The 21,797-nt window shown below is 43.6% G+C and overlaps 1 protein-coding gene across 3 annotated transcripts in view; it reads left to right on the forward strand.

Annotated features, from left to right (window-relative positions):
• The window catches only part of GRK5 (G protein-coupled receptor kinase 5), a 228,489-nt gene that overhangs the window by 141,986 nt on the left and 64,706 nt on the right, over positions 1-21,797 (forward strand). For 2 of the 3 annotated variants that reach the window (XM_039547923.1, XM_039547921.1), the window contains exons 3-4: positions 6,308-6,420; positions 19,421-19,498. In XM_039547923.1, the coding sequence (XP_039403857.1) occupies positions 6,308-6,420; positions 19,421-19,498 (191 nt within the window). Of the gene's footprint in view, positions 1-6,307; positions 6,421-19,420; positions 19,499-21,797 lie in introns of those variants that run through there. The other variant, XM_039547922.1, reaches the window with a different exon arrangement.

Below are 21,797 nucleotides of genomic sequence, written 5' to 3' on the forward strand. Positions count from 1 at the left end.
CCTTAATCACTACTGCCGCCCCAGTAAATCGCTTGCCATTTACCACATAACTAGACCCGTCAACATATCCCTCAACATCGGATTGGGCCAGGGCAGGTCTGAGAGATCAGATCGGGGTTTGGTCTCTTGTTGTAAGACTTCAATACAGTCATGAATAGGACCGGCCTCAGAGGAGGCCTGAGGTCGGGCAGTAGAGTGGCCGGGTTAAGGAACTGACTGTCTTAAAGGTCAGATTGGGGGCCAACAGGAGCCCCACTTCATATCTAGTATGTCGACTGGGGTTTAGATGCTTTTCCCCAGCACCAGTTCCCAGTATCTGAGGCACCCGTGGGACCACAACTTCAGTATCTCCACCCAGGGTTAATTTTTCGGCTTCCTGTACGAGGAGGCGGTTGCGTAAACAGGCAGGCCATCCCTTGGCGGGTCCAAGACTTTTGAATAGTACCCAATGGGTCGCCAGGTTGGCCCTGACCTCTGGCACAGGACTCCAGCTGCCACCCTCTCCTTTCATGAACGTATAGGGTGAATGGCTTTCGGGAATCTGGGAGAGCCAGAGCAGGAGGCTGAACCAAGGCTTCTTTAAGCTCTCGAAATGCTTTTTCCATTTCCTTGGTCCATACCCAGTGAAGCAAACCTTCCTTAGTTAGGGACTCATATAATGGTTTAGCTTTTCCCCATAGTCAGGAATCCAGAGTCGACAAAGCCGGTCAGTCCCAGAAATGCTCTTAATTCTCGGGGTTCGGGGCTGAGGGCTGTCGAGTATAACCTGAATTCTTTCTTTCCCCAAACTGCGGCTCCCTTGGCAGAGGTGATACCCGAGGAAGGTGACCTGTTGCTTAACTAATTGAGCTTTCTCCCGTGAAACTTTATATCCTTGTTCCCCAAGGTAATTAAGGAGCTCTATTGTGTGTTCTTTACATGCTGCCTCTGTTTCAGTACTTAAGAGTAGATCATCACAATATTGAACTATGTTACATGCAGGGTGGTTAGCTAGGAATGGGGCCAGGTCCCTTTTTAGCTGGCTACCAAAAATCTCAGGCGCACAGGTAAGCCCCTGTGGGACAACGGTCCAGAGATATTGGGCCTTGTAGTGGGTGTCCGGATCCTCCCATTCAAAAGCAAACAACTTTTGAGATTCTAAATCAAGGGGAATGGAAAAGAAGGCGTCTTTTAAATCTATTACCGAGAACCAGCCGTGGTCTTTAGGTACTTGGCCTAAAATCGTATGGGGATTTGGGACAACTGGGTAGGGGGCCTCTATTAGTTTGTTAATTTGTCTCAGGTCCTGGACCAATCGATACTGTCCATTAGGCTTAGGCACTCCCATTATCGGAGTGTTGTATGGGGATGTGCCTTCTCTTAGCCATCCACACTGCAGGAATTTTTGAATCAGAGGTTTCAGCCCGATTCGAATGGTTAACAAGGGTACTGTCGAATTCGGGCCGGGCTACTTCCCGCCTTAAGGAGATTCGCACTGGTGCAGCATTCTTAGCTCGGGCAGTCCCCCTCCTCCGCCCAAACCTCAGAGTTAACCCCCGGCAGCTGGCTCTCGTCACTCTCCTGACATTCCGAGGAGTGATTTCCAGCACTTATGAGAGCCATCTGGTAGTTAGAGGCTTGTTGCTTCGGGATTCTAACTTCCATTTTCCCGTTCTCGAACGAGATCTCCGCCTGTAATTTAGTGAGGATGTCTCGTCCGAGCAATGCTATGGGGCAAGAGGGACTGCAAACAAACTGGTGAGAGATTTGTTGATCCCCGACTTTTACTAGGAGAGGGAGAGTTTTTTCCAAAACTGTGATCTGCCCCTCAATCCCTTGAACAATTGCACTTCCTGTGTTCTACCCGGGAGCCTTATTGAGGAGTAGACTAAGGGTAGCCCCAGTATCGATTAGGGCTTCAATTGGGCGGCCCCCTCCACTTTAATTTTTACCGTGGGATCCAAGCTGGCAGCTTGTGCTGCCAGGAGGGCCGCTGGGTCCCCGGCCCCCTATGGGAAGATCTCTCTCCTGAAAGTTCTGTACCGTTGTAGTAAACGGGGGAGGGAAAAACCCTGTCCGTGTACTCTTTTCCTTTGGCATGTCGCCGGGGGCATTCGTTTTTCCAATGTCCCTCCTCCTTACAGATAGCACATTGATTTCGCCCTAAACGGGGACCCTTTCCCCTACTCTTACTCGGTGGCCCCGGTCGTCCTTTAGCCTTGCCCCCCTTCTCCTCATTTCCCTCCCTTAGGGCCAGTGCCAAAACGCGGGCCCCTTTCTTTCGTTCCTCATCGTCTCTGCGATCATAAACCTTTATTGCAATCTCTAAAAGCTCCCTTATATTTTTACCCGATGCCCCCTCCAATTTTTGCAACTTTTTCCTGATGTCCTCATAAGATTGTCCAATGAAGAGGGGAATCAACACCTGCTTTCCATTAGCACTGTCCGGATCAATGTCTGTGTATTTCTTACAAGTGTTACACAGACGTTCATAAAAGGCAGCTGGATTCTCACTCTTTTCCTGTCGAACATTATACAGCTTAGCCCAATTTGGTGTTTTTCTAATACAGCGCTTCATGCCCTGTACTACAGCGGCGGCATAGTTGCGGTGCTTATCTAAGTCACTGCTACCATGCCCCCAATCAGGAGGGCTTTCTGGCAATAGTTCTGCCAGCTTGGCTGCGTTTTTTTCTGTCTCTTCTAGCTGTTCACGGGCTTTTAAGAAGACTAAACGCCTTTCCTCGGCAGTGAGTAGGGTATTTAGAGCTACTCTCATATCGCCCCAGGTAGGATTATGGGCCGAGATCAAGGTCTCGAATACTGTTGTTAGCGGGGCTGGATCCTCCGAAAACGGGGGATTCTGGTGCTTCCAATTATATAAATCACTGCTAGTGAAGGGGACATAAAGCATAGTAAGTTGACCGTTTGAGGTCAAAGTCTCCCTTAAGGGCAGTAAGGGTTACTTGAGTGTCCCCAGGTGTATAATTGGGTGCCATTTTCGCACCCTCTTTTTGGGGTCATTGTGGGACCAGGGTAAACCGTAACCTTGTTTTCAGGGTTACAATCGGGAGCTGAGCTCCGTCCTCTTCACCTGGATTTCTCCAGAGTCAGCTCCACTCTTAGGCTTGTTCCTAAGGCGGCTGGCAATTGGGGAGGGCTCCTGATCGGAAAAGTCCTGATCAGAGTTGGTATCCTCTCCTGTGTCTAGGGAATTACTCGCAGGGGGTGGGCTGTCTGCTATGACCGGGAGGCCAGGATACAAAGGGGGAGGAGGCATATAATCAGGGGCAGAAGGAATTATAGTTGGCGGACAAGATTTCTTAACGGGGGGACCGGGATTTTTATCGGGGGCACGGGCCATTAGTGTTTTATGATTTTGTGTTATAAATTTTTTCAACCATGGGGAGGGTTGGCCACGAGATCCTGCCAAATATCTATATAAGGATATTGATCCCAATTGCCATTCCGGGTCACAGTGCTATGCACAGCTTGTACGATCTCTGGTTTGAGTGTTCCCCCCTCGGGCCATTCCACCCCGAGTGATGCCCATTCCAGAGTACAGAACTTTATAAGATTGTCCTTACATAATACAATGCCATAGTCAGCCTGGCGTCTAAACGCTTTCCAATTATTCAACATACACCCTAGGGGTGTCCCAAGAAAGGTGCTTTGAGAGGACCCCATTATATTTTGACCTGATCTATTAGAGGGAAAGAAGAAGAGGAGTATCATTCATTCAGGGTTCCACTGGGTCACGAGGTTCGGCTGACCCCCCTTGCGATCAAGATTTTCTGGTCATCGAGTTTCCTCAGAAATCTTGGGGCGGCTAGGATCAGCTTAAGTCCCAGACCTGGTCAGCGGCATTCACTCCTTTCATACACACACAGGTTCCCTAACTGCCTACTCAAATGATTATAATTTTGGTTTCCAACAAAACATTAATAGAAAGAACAAGAAAACTGTTGTCAAAAACAGGATCAATCCCTGGGGTTGTTCCAAGTCCCAGTAATTGCCCAGAACAGCCCACGAACTGGTGGAGTTAGTCATTGGCACGTAATCATTTAACAAGGAACATTACACATTTGATATAACAACATAGCATACTGCAGTCCACTATCCCATGCACGTGCTACCTAGAGGGTTCCGTGTCCAACCTACACTGCAGGCGCTCCTGTTAGGTATTATACCTCAAACCCGACAGGCAAACGCACTTACCGCCTGGAGTGGCGCGTCCGGCAGTTGGACTCCTCTGCCGTCCGCCTGCTTCCGTGACCTCTGGAGTTCTCTATCGTCCCGGCCGATTGAGGCGACCTGGAGCTCGAGCAAACCACAGCCCGAGGTGGCCACTCTCCTAGGTCAGCGCCCCTACAGGGAGAGAAGTCCCGTGGTCGCCATTGTTAGCCAAATAGGCTCGTTCCCCCTGGAGCGTTCCCAATTACCCCAAGGAGGCACGGAGAGACAGGGGGACGGTTACCAGATTCTTTATTCGGTCAGCTGAGCGGGTGTCTTTCTCGGCTCGTGCCTGAGAAGGAGCACACTATACAGGCACGAAGCATGTTCTTTTATACCTACGAACAAACGACTTAGCATGTCAAATTCTGCTAACCCATGCATTCTTTACATTTGTGTCTGGTAGAAATTAGGGACCACCTGTTCGCCTCCCCCCTTTCTTAACATCCTCTCCCATGGGCAGGCACATTTGTTTAACTCATTCCCATTTTTGGTATACAATACATATATATCTTGTGTCCATGTAATTTTGGACGGGGGTAGCAAATGGAAAAACAAGCGGGGAAAATGACAAATGCCTGAGGATATATTTGGCTTAAGCATATATCTGGCCTTATTTGGCTTAAGCATATATCTGGCCTTATTTGGCTTAAGCATATATCTGGCCCTTTTGTCTAACAATGTGCCTGGGTGTATGCAATCACTAGACTTGTGATCAGCCCCTACGTAGGAGGTGGAGGCTCCCTTCTCCTTTACAACCCATGCAAAAGCTGGCTATAATCTGGCCACATGTGAGGTGCTGGGGCTTACATCCAGTTATTGCAGGGGATGAGCATGACGAAATCAGCTCTAGTGGGTAAAAACCCTATTCTGGGTATGTAGAATCTCCAGTAAATGGACAGTTCATTCACAGATTCCTGTGTTCACCTATGTTTTTCCTACTAGTGGAGGGGAGACGGGAGGGAATAAATGCACAAGCTAGTACAGCTGTAAGATAGAAGTAACCCAGGCGCTGACAACTTGTGTGGGTTTTGTATGTCTGTTTGCAGTGTTATGTTATGTGTTGGGAAGCGAGTTGTTTCCATAATAACAGTGTCTGCCATATGGCAACGAGGAAGGCGGTGAGAAGAACGCTTCAGGCAACACAATATGTTGTTTGACATTTTGTGTATTTTTAAAGGAATAATATATCTTAAGTGTGTGCAGCAGCTCCACGCTGACTAGTGTTTAATGCTGATCTTGCAAAGCGAACGTGTGATACCAGCTGGTTTATACTTGTGCCATGTCCATTTGTGCTACTCTTTTTCTTTTTCCTCATTTTCCTTTTAAATATTGATTCATAAAGTGCTTTTCACTGTAGTCAGATTGCTGTTCAGTGCTGCACAATGATGGAACAACAATAACAAATACCATAAAGCAGTAGGTGAAATAAACTTCTAAAGGAGGACGTCATGTGAAACTCAATCTCATCAGTAAGATGTTGTATGTCCAAAGCCCTGGTTACTGCCCATTGAACAGATAGCACTGATTTTTAAATACTTTTAAAATATATATACCTATAAATACATGTATATTAGAGAAGGGCTTTAGCCACAAAGTCAAACCCATATTTTCCCAGAGTTTTGCAGCATTCTGACCTGCATTTAAATATATGAGGAACTGGGGATAGGGCTATTGAAGTTCCCGTTAAATCTAAACTTTGACGCAACTACATCTGCAAATTCATTTCTTCAAGGCTTCTGGTAACTCTCCCCTTAAGGTTCCCCCCCTCCCTTTTCCCCACAATGGTAACCAATATGGGATTTGCCTTCTCTGATTCTATATAACTCCAGAAATGAAAGGTCAAAAATTGTCGTCTTACCATGGCTGAATGGCATGAGCGGGCCTTTTTGGCTGCACTAGGACTGTAGAATTGAGCGCGTGGTAGCCTCATGGGTCTAGTGTTTTTGGCTTTGATTTTCCAAGGGGGGGTTATGGTTTGGAGTGTTTTTACTGCGCTCACTTGTGGTGTGTTAAAATTGTAGCCAGCCCAAAACACACAAAGAGGATCTTCAGGTTTTTACACTCTCTTTTTTTCTTCTTCTTTTATTGCCTCTAGAGAGAGATTATTACAGTTTATGCGACAAGCAGCCAATTGGAAGGCTTCTCTTTCGGCAGTTCTGTGAAACTCGACCGGAGCTTGAGTGTTGCATTAGGTTCCTTGACTCGGTGGTAAGTTAATTCTTCTGATATTTGCAGTGCTTTATTGCACTCTGTTCCTTGGTAATGAACTTAAGACCATCAATGTAGGAGTACAAAAAATAAACCATTGTTCTTAAAGAGTAACATTCTCTACATGAGTACAAAGATGTGAGCCTTCCATGTATTCGGCTCCTGCAGAATATTTTGTCACCATTAATATCTCTATCAGGTCAACAGTCAAAACATTTTTTTCTCCACTCCAAAAGCTTCTTCCTGACATCCAGCAATCATTGTAAATCTTGACTATAAAATGTATTGGAAAATACAGGGGTTTTAATATTATTTAATTGACATTTCTGATCCCATCATACTTAAAAAGGAACAATTTGTACTGGCTATCTGTGAACTCAGTGTAAGAGAGTGTTTTTAGCTTGATAGAAATCATAAAAAGAATTTTAATGCTATTTGACCAAAATCTTTATGTAGACTCTGATCATGTGATTTGGTGGCACAAACAGACTGCTGAGTTCATGCAATGTATCTCATTAAAGACTGACTCTTTCTTTGGATTGTTTATCCAATATTAAACGGGATGGCAATTGGTTCTAAGTGTCGTGTGTTAGACTACCATGCTGCCTTGCCTCTGTAACAAACAATAAAGCAACTTTTAGCAATATACCTTCTTTCATAAGCAGGCTTGGAAATGCTCTACACTCTGCCTGGAACAGAGACCCACATGTAAAAATGGCCTTACAGTTGCATCCACCACTTTTTATGTCTTTGCTTTTGCAGATGCACCAGTGTGGATTTGCATGCATCAGTGCATTTGCACATGCATCAGGGAATTGCACACTCTGACTCTTAGATTTGAAGGGCGGTGGGTGCAGTTTTAGAGGTCAGATTGCAGTCCCTTTGATCTCTGGCTTCACAACTTGCAAATACGTTTCACAGTTTCCTCATGCTATGGTGGGTGCTCACATGTCTGAACTTTCAGACTGCTGAGTAGAGCGAAAAGGTTACTACTTCCTTTAAGAATATATCCAAGATTGCACTGTTATGCTGTACCTCTGTCATAGCAGGACAGTGAAGGATCCAAAATCATTATTTTTCAGTGGAAAGTGTAGTGCCTACCTCTAAACATTCTGTGACAGTAGCCATCATGTAGTTGTCATAGAGTAGCTATGGAATAGATTCTGTAGGATAGCCAGACAGCTTCCATCTTGAACTCCCGCTGGCAGTGCAACTGTGTAGCCAATTGTGTGCATATAGCTACATTTATTAGCTATTGCACACAGGTGCCTGCTAGAAAACCTCTGGGCAGCAGCGGGAGGGCAGTCAAAAGCTGCTGTCATAGAATGACTCTGTTCATCCTCCATTGAAACCCAAGCCATCTTTGAGATGGGATGGATTTTGGCCTCTACCCAACAGTTTAGTTCAGGAAATGGGGACAGACATGAACAGTGGTCTTTGCCTGCCTGATGAAAGTGCCTTTAGTCATCCATTTAAAATGTGTGAAAATTATTTCTTACCTTTTGGTTTGGGAGACAACAACAAGAAAGAATGATCTTTGGTTTCTGTGTGTCTTCCATTTAAAAGAAAACAGGAAGTTTTCGAAATTCAGAGTGGTTACAAAATTTAGGGGCTTTGTGTACCACATTATATATTATTAATAGGCTTAGAAGGATTAAATTTTTATCAATAAAAAGCAACAAAGAGTCCTGTGGCACCTTATAGACTAACAGATGTATTGGAGCATAAGCATGTGTCTGACGAAGTGGGTATTCACCCACAAAAGCTCATGCTCCAATACATCTGTTAGTCTATAAGGTGCCACAGGACTCTCTGTTGCTTTTTACAGATCCAGACTAACACGGCTCCCCCTCTGATTTTTATCAATAAATGTCAATGTCAAAAACCAACAGAAAAAATATTTCCATTGATGATAATTGAACTTTACAGCTAGGCAAAGTAAGAAAAGTGCTACTAGGGAATTTACTTGAGTTTAATTTAAGGATGTTTGCTTTGTGTATTTTGACATGTGATGTTGACTAATTGTGTTTTAATGGTTATAAAGCTTTAACTTTTTGAATCTCAATGTGTTGTAGTGTCATTAAATAATTGTCTGACCCCCCCAAAAAAACATTTCTTGCAATTATAAAAAATTGATAAAAACACTTATGCTTAAAATGAAACATGGATCTTGTCGGTCAGAATTGTTTTTTAAAAACCAAATTCTGTATTTGCAGTATTTGTATTCCAGGAATGCCTAGAGGCCTCAGAGATCAGGGTCCCCTTCTGCTAGTCCTGTACAGGCACATAGTAAGAGAATGTCTAGGCCTTGAACAGCTTACAGTCTAAATAGATAAGAGAGACAAAGGCTGGGCGAAAAGAAGTATTATTATCCCCACTAGGGTGTATATCATCCTGTCACAACAACACAATCAGCTTTACAATACAACACGATAACCTTTCTTCACACAAAGTACTGGGAGTATTGCTGAAGTCATTCTTAGAGTTCAGGGCAACAAACTGCCTTGCCCTTCTGCAGCCCTTAGCCTGAGATCCTGAGTGTGAAACCAGCTATGGCATTTCAGTATGCCCCCAGGTGTAGTGCAGCATTTGTGGGTATGTCTACATTGCAATAAAACCCCTGCCGTTGGCCAGGGTCAGCTGACTCAGGTTCACAGGGCTCAGGCTGTGGGGCTATAAACCTGCAGTGTAGGTGTCTGGGCTCCAGCTGGAGTGTGGGCTTTGGGACCATCCCCTGCTGGTCCAGCCCGAGTCCAGACATCTACAGTGCAATTTTACAGCCCCACGAGCCCGAGTGAGCTGACGCAGGCCAGCCGCGGGTGTTTTAGTGCAGGGGAGACGTAGACTTAGACAAGAATACCGTGAAAGGTTGAGAGGGGGCTGGTAAGGGAAATGGTTGTGTCTAAAACCTCCAAGCCCCAACAACCCAAGACAAACATCCCAAGACCCTTCTGCAGGGATGTCCTTGGCAAACACCCTTTGCTTGCTGCTCTGGCCCTTACCTGTCTTGTATACTATTGCAATATTCAGTTTAGCCAAGAGATCTGTATTCACAGTCCAGCTGAGATCACCAGTGATTGGTTGAACAAAGTGACTGAGCTATATGGAGGTCTGAATAGTCACTCTCTTATCTTTGAACGTCTTTGATGGCGTTTGTTTATTGATTTCAACTTCTTTAAAAGTTTGCTGGCTACGGGTGAAATTTTCTATATTATCCAACCTTAACTCTTCTGTCTAAAACAGGAAACACAACAAAACATTGTTTTTACTTAGTACCAAAGATGAAAAATAATTAAAAATACTCAGCTCTTCATTGGAAGATCTCGGAGCACTCTGCAGGATTGCAAGTATTTTTATCCCTGTTTTATGGAGAGAGAGGAACTGAAGCACAGAGAGGTTAAGTGACTTGCCCAAGGTTGCACAGCAAATCAGTGGCACAGCCCAGAATACACCTATATCTCCTCTCCCGGTCCCCTTCTTTAACCACTAGACCATACTGCTTCCAAAAGCAGGCAACAATAAATGCTGTGTGTGATTTACAAGCACAGGTTGGAGTGGAAACTGCAAGCTGAGGAGTTCTGTCAGACAGTCACCAGCCTACCCATAATCTGTCTTTTCCATATGCAAGTCAGACCCAGTTTAGAGAGAACTTTCTCACTCCTCTGATTTCAAACGTCAGTAGTATCAACCTGCATTACATATTGAGAAAAGTGCCTCCTTTACATGGCATTTATTTCAGCTGTCACGAGCACCCAACGTGATCTCTTGGGGAGATTGCTTATAGGGTATATTATAAATTTGGATTTTTTTAAGTGTTCATTTTTATAATAAAGCACGTTCCACAATCACTGAAGTTAGCCCAGGAAACGGATTCCTCTTGCTGATACAATTGTCGGGTTGTTTCAGTTAGCGTGTGACAAGGGACGTTGACCAGATAAAAATCGCAGGCCTGATTCCCCATTGCCTTGCACTCTGCACAGTGATTTACATCTCTGCCAAGCGAGCGCTGCATGGGTATGAAATGCTGCTGAACCACAATCGTAGCATTATACACTCACTTTGCCCAGGTGTAACTGACTACACAAGGCGCAAGGCAGAGGAGAATCAGGGCCTACATTTTCAAATTGATTTATCTGTGTTACCAATTCAGGGCCTGATGCAAAGCCCTTTGAAGTCAGTTGGGGCAAGTTGTGTCAGTGTGGGTAGAGACCAATGCAGGGGTGGGGAATGGAGGGGAAGACATGAATGACGGAGTGATAAGAAAACAAGATTGAATCTATGACCATGGATAAGATTTTCAAAAGCACTCAACTTTGGCTTACCTCTTCTCCCATTGAAATCCAGGGCAAACGTCCCTTCCCCACCTCTTCAATAAGGGCAGAGTTAGGTCAACACTGAGCTCTTTTGAAAATCCCACCCTGCAAAAATGAATACAATATTTTATTGAAATTAACAACTTGTTGGACTTAGCATTAAATGGAGATGAAATGTAAAGATTCCAACACTTGTCTCCTTTGTACACGATGTCCCCTCTGCCAAACAATGTGTTTCAGTCACAGATGTGCATACAGGCCAAAATTTCCAATTGAACTGCCTTTATTTTTAAACATGAAGCTAGGGCCCTAACATTAGCATTAGTCTTGATTTAAAAATGATCAGTGATGGAGAATCCACCACGGCCATTGGTAAATTGTCAGTGGTTTAGTATCCTCATAGTCAAAAATTTACACCTTATTTCCAATCTGAATTTGTCTAGCTTCAACTTCCAGCCATTGGATCATGTTATTCCTTTCTCTGCTAGACTGAAGAGATCAGTATTAAATATTTGTTCCCCGTGTAGCTACTTAGAGACTATAATCAAGTCACCCTTAACCTTCTCTTTATTAAGTTAAATAGATTGAAGTCTCTGAATCTATCACTATAAGGCAGGCTTTCTAATCCTTTAAACGTTCTCATGGCTCTTCTCTGAGCCCTCTCCAATTTATCAACATCCTTCTTGAATTGTGGGCACCAGAACTGGATACATTATTCCAGCAGTGGTTACACCAGTGCCAAATACAGAGGAGCAGTTCCCAGAAGGGTCAGTTCAACATAAGAAGAGAAGAAACAAACGGAGAGGAGTGTCACACTAGAGCCCATTGCTAAGAAGGGCATCTGCCAAAAGGGAAGCTGTGACTCTGAACCAAAAACCATGCCACAATTTTGTAAATCAGCCTTTCTCAAACAGAATAAACTACCAGAAGGTTAAAACTGGTCGCCCTGTGTTTTAAATGTTTCCTAGCAATGCGTTGCAAGGTGTTGAGATTGTGATGCTGTTACACATTGGGGGCTAGGTGTGCTGTAGGACAGAATGTGCAGGAATGTGTCAATCTGTCCCACCACGCAGAATTACAGCCCCGCTTCCAAGTGCTTCTCGGTAAGGAAGGCACGTATGTGGAGAAAGATTAGATATGTTCTCCGAGCTGTTTACAGTGAAATAGGCAGCCCTTAAAACGAACAAAGGATTTGTAGGGGTGGCTGGCTTGCAAGTAGCAATGCCCTACATTTGTAATAAAACCGGTGGGTTTAATATGCACAGAAAAAGGATGATCCTGTGGCTGAAGAACTGGGCTAACACTTGGGAGAGCTGCTGTAGACTCCCTGTATGGCCGCAGGCAAGTCGCTCAATTTCTCTGTGCCTCAGTTTCCCATCTGTGCAATGGGGATAATAGGGCTTCCTTTCTCCCACCCTTTGTCTGTCCTGTCTATTTATGTTGTAAGCTCTATGGGGCAGGACTGTTTCTGCTATGTGTACAAACAGCACTTAGGGCAATGGGGCCATGCTCCTGGCTAAGTAATATAGTAATATAAATCACAAGAGTGTCATACACATTGTCTCTGGGTCAATGTGTATGTGGTAGCCCAGAGTGCCCCAACATTGCCAGACCTTTGGCGAGTGAAACTTGCTGAAACTCCAAAGAGAGAAGTTGACTAAATTGTGTGAACCCAACAGCGAGCCCAGAACCAGCCCTGAAAATCAGGAGATGCCCTATCTCACCTGCACTCTAACCAGCTCTCCCTCTCACCTCATCCATCCCAAATCACCTGTAAACCAGTGCTCAGGGCTGCCAAAGCCAAGGGACACAGCACTCAGATGCTACTGTATCAACAGGCATGGCAAGATTGCTAAAATGTGGTGGTCAGCTGACAACAAAGTACGCCCCTCCGGTCATCTGAAATCTGTTCACTTCCCTTGGCCTCCTTAGCTGCTCCATCAAAATAGGTCCCTCCCCTAAATGAGAGAGGAGACCCCCCCAGCCTTGAATTGCAGGCATTCCCACCCTCCTGCTGAGAAGTCTTTATTCCACATCACATCACCATTTCCTCACCACCACCACACACACACCTGTATCCTCATACATACGTACATAATATCTCCTGTGTGTAAAACAGTCGTTTGCCAAACTCTTTGGTAGACTTCCAGAGGAAGGCATTGTTCCAAATGAAAGCTGTTATTACTGCAGCACGCTGTAGCTGGCTTATGATTAAATTAACTCTCTTGCAAACCCTTACAAGTTATTCACAGGCTGCCCTACCGGGTATTGTAGTAGCATGCTTACAAATATTGTAGCAAAGAAATATCTCTTTGTACCTTTTGAAAGAAAATCCTTAAAATAAAGTTTTTTAGGGCACATTTCCTGTAATGGAGAGGGGATCAGTAAGTAGCTGCCCTGTTAGCTGTATACATTTCCTGTTCTCCAAGCCAGTAACTGCAGAACTAGAATATGATAATCCAGTGCAGGATTTCAACATGAATATTTCATAAAATAATACACATACACAGGTGCTCCAACTTTCAGCAGGTCTCTGCTGTGTCATGATTTCCCTTTGAACTGGTCTACTGCCTATCTTGCAGCCTCCCTCAGTTCCCTCCCCTGCTTCCTCTACTCACTTTGCATTAAAGATTCTTAATCATTTCGGGAGGTGGGGGGGGAGGCTTTTCGGTTTATAACATGAGCCAGAGTGGGTCTGAGTGGAGGGAGTCATGAACAGACTGGCTGACTCAGGCCAAGAGGAAAATAGGTTCCATATCATTTCACCCACCGACAAGCAGAGGTACATTGTACTTTCTTACACTGTACTAAACAAAAAGAGCATCCTGAAGAAATGTAAGGTGCACAATTTAAGAATAGAGAACAGCTCAAGTGCCTGTCTAGGTTGTTTCTGCTGGAGCCAGGGGCTGGCAGTGGGGGTACAATTACCTCATGTGGAATTTTTTAGCTGAATGCTTCACTAGACATACATGTGGAAGGGGGGTAAAAATGATGAACAAGCATCCACTTTAATACCAGTTATTAAAAGTTACCCTTTAGTCTAGACTGTTTTCATTTGTTTAGTTTGATTCCTGCACATGGTATACAAACAGCAGTGTGTGTGTATATGAGGGATGGCGGGAGGGGTAAACAGCACAGGTAGTGATGTCTACCATTAAGGTTACCCAACACTTCCCGTTATAAGATCCTAGCTTTAGTTGCTTTATCACTTTGCCAAACTTTAACCATTTTGGCTGAAGTTTTCCATGCTGGATGTCTGCCTCAGGTTAAGTCATTTCATAGAACATGTTCACAGGGAAATATGTTGTTTTGCCCATGTTACAAAAATTGTTACAACCATGTAGCTGAAAAGTTGTAGTACCTCTATGCTGTGGATTAGTGACTTGAAATTTGGCAGGGGGGTTGCCTTGCTAACAGAGATGGGGCTTTTGTTGTCTTTGTGAAAATCCACCCAAATTCGGTCAAGTTATAAACCTCTAAAAAAAAAATCTCATTTTGCACACACTCAATAGAGACTAGTTAGACTTAAGCAACTAAATTCTCTGTGGAAGAATAGGCTGCCCCCATGTGTCCCCTTGTGGGTGGGGTGCTTCTGCTCTGCCCATTATTCTTCCTTCTTCCAAGCCCTTTTACAGAGACTCCACATGGCTTGTTTGTCCAATTGCTACCTTTATAGGGGCCTGGGTTTATTCAGGCAATAACTCAAAAGTAATACTTAGAGTCCTGCAAATAATCTGTCCAAGGCGTGGCTCTTACCTCAGAGCCTGGGTGAGTGAAAGGGCTCCTTCATCTAGTCCTTTTTCTTTTTTGTGAGTTCTCAAGGCGTGACCCACCTGGGGGTTTGGATTGCAGCTGTCCTGCTCAGATCTGACTCCCCTGTAGACTTCCCAGGGTCAACTTCCTCAGACAACGGCTTCAGCTCTCTTTTATAAGGAACTAGCAGATTCTGGTTCCCTCCCAGCACCAGCCATCTCTGGTTAGCTCATTTAGCAAGCCTGCTCCAGGCTTGCAGTCTCCTGCAGGCAGCTCCCAGCATGCTCCATCCCCTCCCAGTGCCTGTCTGCTGACCACACCGCTCTTGTGCCATCCCAACAGAGGGCCTGAGCATGCTCCATTTTTGGGCTGCAGAGGCTGAGCAGGACTTTCACTGCAGTTGCTCCTCCAGTTTGCTGTGGGCTGCTTGTGGTGCCAAGTATGAAAACTGTGGGCAGGGAAATTTTCTCTCAATGTTCCCCCAGCTGGTGTCCAGGTGACATGGAGGAGAAGGCGAAAGCGGCCTGACCTGAATGCAGAGAGGCAAGGAACAAATGGGGGAGAGGGAAGAGATGCATGGCAGATGATGAGGAGGGTAGAAAACTTGCAGGAGAGGGATTAGGAGCAGGTGCTCGGGGTAGGGGGGAGGAAGGGCCAAGAGCAGAAGGAGGTGGGTAGATTGGCAGGAACCAAGGATGTGGGAGGATAGAATCAGGGGGGAACACAGGCATGGACTGGGGGAAGGGCCAGGTCAGAGGACAGGAGCAGGACCAGGGTAGGGACTGTGGAGGGGGGATAGGAGCAGATGAGGATGGGAAGAGACTACAGGGATGGGGTAGTAGGGTCCACAGAACCTGAAATTGAACCTATTACTCCTGAGTCACCACATTCCTTTGCTATCTGGCAAGTAGCTGTGAAACCCATGGGCAAAGTGTGTGTCTCCATCCTGCTGTATTGGTATGTCCACCTGGAAGATAAGTCTTTTACTGCTGCTAGTTACTAGATTCCTACTCTGCTGATGACCCATGTGGGGGATCTACATGGCTCCACATGACATTTAAGTTTTGGTGTCTTTTTCAAGCTAGGAAATTGCACACAATAAAAAACCTAAGTTAAAAGAATGTTATTAAGGTTACAAAGGCAAGCACTCAAATGAGGAAATGCCAGAATTAAGATTGCTCGTACAGTACCCCGTGTCTCCATGGTGTGCTACGGAGGTGTGATTTCTAAAGCGCACTAACGTGTTGTGCACTAAGTGGCCCATGCTGACCCTGCTGGGTGCACTAAAAGTTCCCTAGTGGACTTTAATGAATGTTAAAGCACCCTAGGGAACTTTGGGTATGCATCATGTTGCAATTGTAATAATGCTATTCCTATTAATTATGTACTTTCAGACTGTAACCAGTCTTTCTAGTGCTGAGGAAGAAGGGGAGGGGTCTTGTGGTTAAAGCACAAGATTGTGTGTCAACAAACCTGATTACTCGTCCGGGCTCCGGAGCAAACTTTCAGTGGCCTTGGGCTACTAGCTTAATCTGTCTGTATTTGTATAATTCTTCCTCTTGTAACAGTCTATGGCAGAATATGCACAGGTGCCCATGGAGAGCTGAATAGCATGCAAGTGACATTGGAGATAAAACTCTTGATTTTCTTCCAAAAATCAAAACCCAGCTTCTAACGTTTGAGCTAAAGGAGAATCTTAAACACTCACCAGTGTTAGGGTTTATAGGCCATTTCAGATCTTCACTCTCATATTTATCTGTCTGTCTGTCCCCTTAGTCTTTGAGCACCTCCTGAGAACTTAAAATAGAAATAACTGTGAAAATCTCTTTAGTTGTTCCCATCTGTAGGAGAAATAGGCCTAGTGTCGAGTGTGTGTGTGTAACTTGCTGCAGGAAAGCTAGTCAAAGAAATGAGTTTTGTATTTCGTTCCGTTATGTAATGAGGTCCATGGTCATTCCTATCTCTTGCGGGAGGGAGTTTCCTAGCATATGTCCTGCTCCTGTTAAAGTTCTGTCTTCCTCTCTGCTTCGCCTACTGGCCAACAGTTTCATTGTTGTGGTAACTATAATGGGATGTCATGGTTGCAAAGGGAGAGTCGTTCTCATGGCAGCTAGAGACAATTCCCTGGTGGACTTTGAATATCTGAACAGAGACTTTGAACTAGACTCTAGTTAGTCAGGAGCCAGTTAAGAGAGTAAAGCACTGAGGTGACATGTTCACAGCATCCTAAGCTGTTAAGTAGACAAGCTGCTGTGTTTTGTACCAGATGTAGCTTTCTCGAGGGATGAGGGGGGGAGTCTTCATTGCTAGATCTAATAATTTGCAATAATCACACTATGCGGATAGTTAATCACAGCTGTTTGAGAAGGTTTGCTTTTGTCTTGAGAAGGGCAGTGGTTTACATCCACCCCCAACAGATACATGACATAATTTCTTTTACTACTTTCACTACCAAAGTTTAGTCAATGCAAAGCTTATCTTTAGGCATCTAGGATTGACAGGAATCCCATGAAACACTCTGGCATCAGTCCATAGCTATGGACAGACACTAACATCTTAAAATAAATTGGATCTCTATGCCATATATATTCAAATTTGTAATCTGTTTCAGAAACTCAGGCTTCTTCCACTTGAAATGAACTAAAATCTCTGTTTAAGCCATAAAGCAAGACAGTCACACATGTACCCAAGTCTAACTACATCCAGTAGAGAGCAGTGGTACTTGCCAGTCAATCACAATATATGATACATACATTGAGAATACCACCTGAATTCCTGATCTCTGTTTTATAGAAGCAAATGCCATATTAATTCAAACCATATGAACTATGTGACCAACATTTGATATGAATGCACTTCCACTAAAATTGCTTAAAGGATCTGTTTGCTAAACCTCTTATACGGCAAAATATTTAGCATCTCAAAGCTGCTGAGGGAACAATGAATGATAATTATTAGATGATTTATGAGTTGTGCTGAATTGAGGGCTTAGTTATGCTCCCAAATCCTTCTCCATTGAGACATTACCAATAAATTCTGGCTTTTGTGTTTGGCAATCTTCTGCGCAGAGAGTTAAATTTAAATACAAATATTTTCTCTTCTTAAAAGACATTTTGTATTTAAATCTTTACTTTAAATTAAAAATCCCCTAGCCTGTCTTTGAACTTATCATAAGTGCATAGATAAAATGCAACTTCTTCGACCTTGTGGGAGAAAAAAATGCTGTTAAGATTCTATAAACACTCTGGAGTGTTCATGCTTTCAAGAGCTGAAATGACCTATAGTCAGATACCATCTAAATGGGCAGGAAATTGAATGAAAGATTCCCAAAAAAGCCCCTTGTATTAAGTTTTATGAGAACATAATCGGTTCATCCCCGACGTAGTTACTAAGAAGGAAGTATTGTACTTGTGGATTTTATTCATCAGTGTATTTCTCATCAGCAGTACTGTTTTCTTTTATTTGTGGTCATTGTCATTTACCAAACAAAATCTGATTGTTTGAACAACCTGCTGTATAAAGCCTTAAGCTTAAGCTACAATGGCTAAATCAGCATTGGCTGGATACATGGTTAATAGCATTATTATTACTTTTGTGGTTTTCATGTTATTCCTTGGTCTGGTTAGCTAGAGTATTTATTACAGCCTCCCTTCTGATTTATTGTATCAAACTGAGAACAACGTATATGTCCTAACGTGTGCAACAGTTCTGAAGTGCATTCTTCCAAATGCCAGTTCAGACTGATCTACCGTATGTTGTCTTTTATTTCCTCCTCATTTATCATCTCAGACAGCTTGTATTGGACTAACTTACTTAATTGGGTTGGCAAGAGGGTCTGGGATCCTTTTTCTAATATGAGCATTCATAAAAACACGTTGAACTGACTTTTTTCCAGAAAGCCCTTTTGATCATAAGACTGAAATCTTGTACCCCACGCAATGACAAATTAGAATGTCTCTAAGAATTTGTCATTATAATTTAGTTATTGTCTCACTTGGGGTCACAAGCTTTAAATGGGTTTTTTCCCCCTTGTCTTTTAATTACTTGCATTGCTGAAGAATTTTAAGTAAAATGATTAATGTCTCAGTGATGCCTAAGTAATATTTTGTTTCCTAAATAAAGGTAATCCTAAGATTTATCATAGATCAGTGCTGGTACAATATGCAGAATCCTTAGAATAATATTTAAAAATGCAACGTGTGTGCTCTCTTTTGTAATGCACAGTAGAAATCAAACAAGATTCCAGTATATACTGAACATCACTCTTCGTTTAGTCCCTTTTATTTTTCTAAGCCCTGAAATATCCCAGGTTTTTGAGCTCTCCCGTTTCAAAAGTGCATCAGAAAGCACTAAAGGTGATTGGCAAAATTTCTGCAGAGGGGAAAGAGCTTGAGAAATGAGTGTTCTACCAAGAGAAAAAATTAAAATCCACAGGAGGACCCAAGCTTCCAAAAGCCCTACCTCCTGAGAGAGCTCTCCTTATGCCTAAAGAAGGTAGGTTTTTTCTGTCATAGAGATTAACAAAACAAATAATCCTCCTTTATCATTTGGAAAAAATTAATTTCTACTCCCTATGTCTAAGTGAGTGAAAACAAATAAAGCTCCGTGAGAGGGGTTCTTAATTACCAGAAACATTTTCAAAACATTGGGGCTTGGCATATCTATCAAGTATAAATTAATGAAATTTACTCATATGTGGCCTAATCAAAGAGGGCTGGTTTCAAAGAACCGTTTTCTTGGTCTTGGTCAAAATATCTTGATGCCAGTGTTTTTCTTTTCAATTAGATCAACTGTACAGGTTTACCTCCATCAGAAGATTATATTTGCCTTCCAAATTATTCAAGTGGAATGTTCAGTTAAGGCTCTCTCCAAAATGAAGTTATAATGATGAAGTGTGAGTACAAATATTGATGGTTTCTTTATTTCTTTTCCAGGCAGAGTATGAAATTGCTCCAGATGAAAAACTGGGAGAGAAAGGAAAGGAAATCATGATGAAATACCTCACCCCAGAGGTAAGAGGCTGCCAAAATGATATCACTGAAGGAATGCAGGGCACTCCTCTGCTACACAGAGGATGTTACAAGCTCTTAAACCAATGTTGTGCAGTTTAGTGGTAATATCCTCTGGGGAACAAAACTTAATCTGTTAAGTAAAACTGCCAGGTATAAGTGGAGTCACATTTAGGTCCAAAAATTCACTTTGAAAGATAATGAACTTTTTGGGGGCCTTATGCATCCATTGATGCATAAGAGGGTTTCTCTGGTCTCTTCTCTTTATGCAGAAGTTACACATATGCAGTATGAAAAACAGTGACAATCCAGACACGATTATGTGGTAAGCGTTGGTGAGTGGTGAATTTTTAGTGGCAATTGCTGTATATCAGTTGGTGAATTAGACTCCTTAATGTTGTCTCTCTATCCCTTGTAAATACTTTACGGAGCTGTGTGTCTCATAAGACATGGAACGCTGTTCTTCAGCTGCTTTCTTAAGGATAGGTTCATACTCAGAAATCATATTATTTTCTCCCTATCAAGTCCTCACTGTTAAATCTTCAGTATTCATGAAGGAGAAAAGCTCATGTGAACATTGTGTCCACTGGGTGGCATTACGAACTGGACCACGAGGCTGCTGCAAGAATTTTGGGCACGCTGCAGCTGGGACCAGTTCTTTTTTGTTTTTTGTTCATTTGCTGACCTCATTTAACCTTTTGCAGAAGTCTGTGCCAGTAAGCAACAAATGCTGAGCTTCAAACACATGAATTATCGTAGGCTTTCAGCTGCTGCAAGCTTTCTAAGAGTAACTGAGTCCCACAACCACCGCTTAGAGGATTTTACAAGAGGAACACGTTTAACCCCAAGGATAATGTATTACATGTTGTAGTAAATGCATTTAAAACATTTAAATGATACAGTGTGATTTGGAGGTGGAGGGGCGGGGCAGGGCGCAGACCACCTTTTTTTTTTCTAGTCAATCATTTTCCTACGATAAAATTGATTGTATACTTTAATATATGGAGATATACCTATCTCATAGAGCTGGAAGGAACCCTGAAAGGTCATTGAGTCCAGCCCCCTGCCTTCACTAGCAGGACCAAGTACTGATTTTGCCCCAGATCCCTAAGTGGCCCCCTCAAGGATTGAACTCACAAACCTGGGTTTAGAAGGCCAATGCTCAAACCACTGAGTGATCCCTCCCCCCTTTAAGTTCTCTCAGGGAGTTATCTGCAACCTAGTTTCATTTGATGAGCCTGATTAGTTTTAAGAATATAAAGAACAGATCCTGCTGGTATGAATTGCTGCTACCCATTCATTATAGACCCTAAGTTTACCACTGGGTTTTATTTTTCCAAGATGGTAGTTTAGGGTAAAGTCTCTGCTGCAGAGTAATGAGGGATGTGGGTTGAATATTTAAAGGCCATCATTCTCCTCTTGCCCCAGAAAGACCTGTTTTGCTTTTCTTTGCAGTAGAGAAGTGAGTGTTGGTGATGCTAGTGACATTTTACCCCTAATCAAAGCGAGAGAAGGTCAGTGCTCACTGACTTGAGTTAAGCACGACAAGGAACTGTGCAGTTTCCCAAAACATCGCTGACAATCCACCTCAGTGCTGACCAACAGCACCGCTGCAATCCTAGGGTATGTCTGCATCACAATCCGTTGTGACTGACTGCAGCACTTGTAGACATACTCAAGCTAGCTTTGAACTAGCTAGCTTGAATTACAGCAGCAGTAAAGCTGCAGCAACATTGGCTAGCTGCTTGAGTACATATTCCTGGTCCTTGGCAGACGTGAGCAGCCCATGTTGCTGCCTCTTCTGCTATGGCTTTGCTGCTCTTGTAATTTGAGTTAGCTAGCTCTCAGCGAGCTCAGGTTTGTCTACATGTGCTGCCGTCACACCTCTGATTGCTGTGTAGACAAACCTACAGTCTCCTGAGCAGTAACCACCTCGTAGCCAATTCATTTCTTTCTCCTCAAAAGGAAGGATGGTCTTGAGGTCAAAGGAGAATCATAGAATTACAGAAATGTAGGGCTGGAAGGGACCTCAAGAAGTCATCAAGTCCAGCCCCCTGCACTGTGGCAGGACCAAGTAAACCACCATCACTGACGTGTTTGTCCACATCCTTACTGAGGTGTGGTGCCTAGAACTGGACACAGTACTCCAGCCGAGGCCTCACCAGTGTCAAGTAGACTGGGACAATTACCTCCCATGTCTTACATGCAACATTCCTGTTAATGCACCCCAGCATGATATTAGCCTTTTTCTCAGCTGAATCGCATCATAGACTCATGTTCAATTTGTGATCCACTATAACCT

The sequence above is a fragment of the Mauremys reevesii genome, linkage group 7, assembly GCF_016161935.1.
Source record: "Mauremys reevesii isolate NIE-2019 linkage group 7, ASM1616193v1, whole genome shotgun sequence".
NCBI classification, from domain to species: domain Eukaryota; kingdom Metazoa; phylum Chordata; order Testudines; family Geoemydidae; genus Mauremys; species Mauremys reevesii.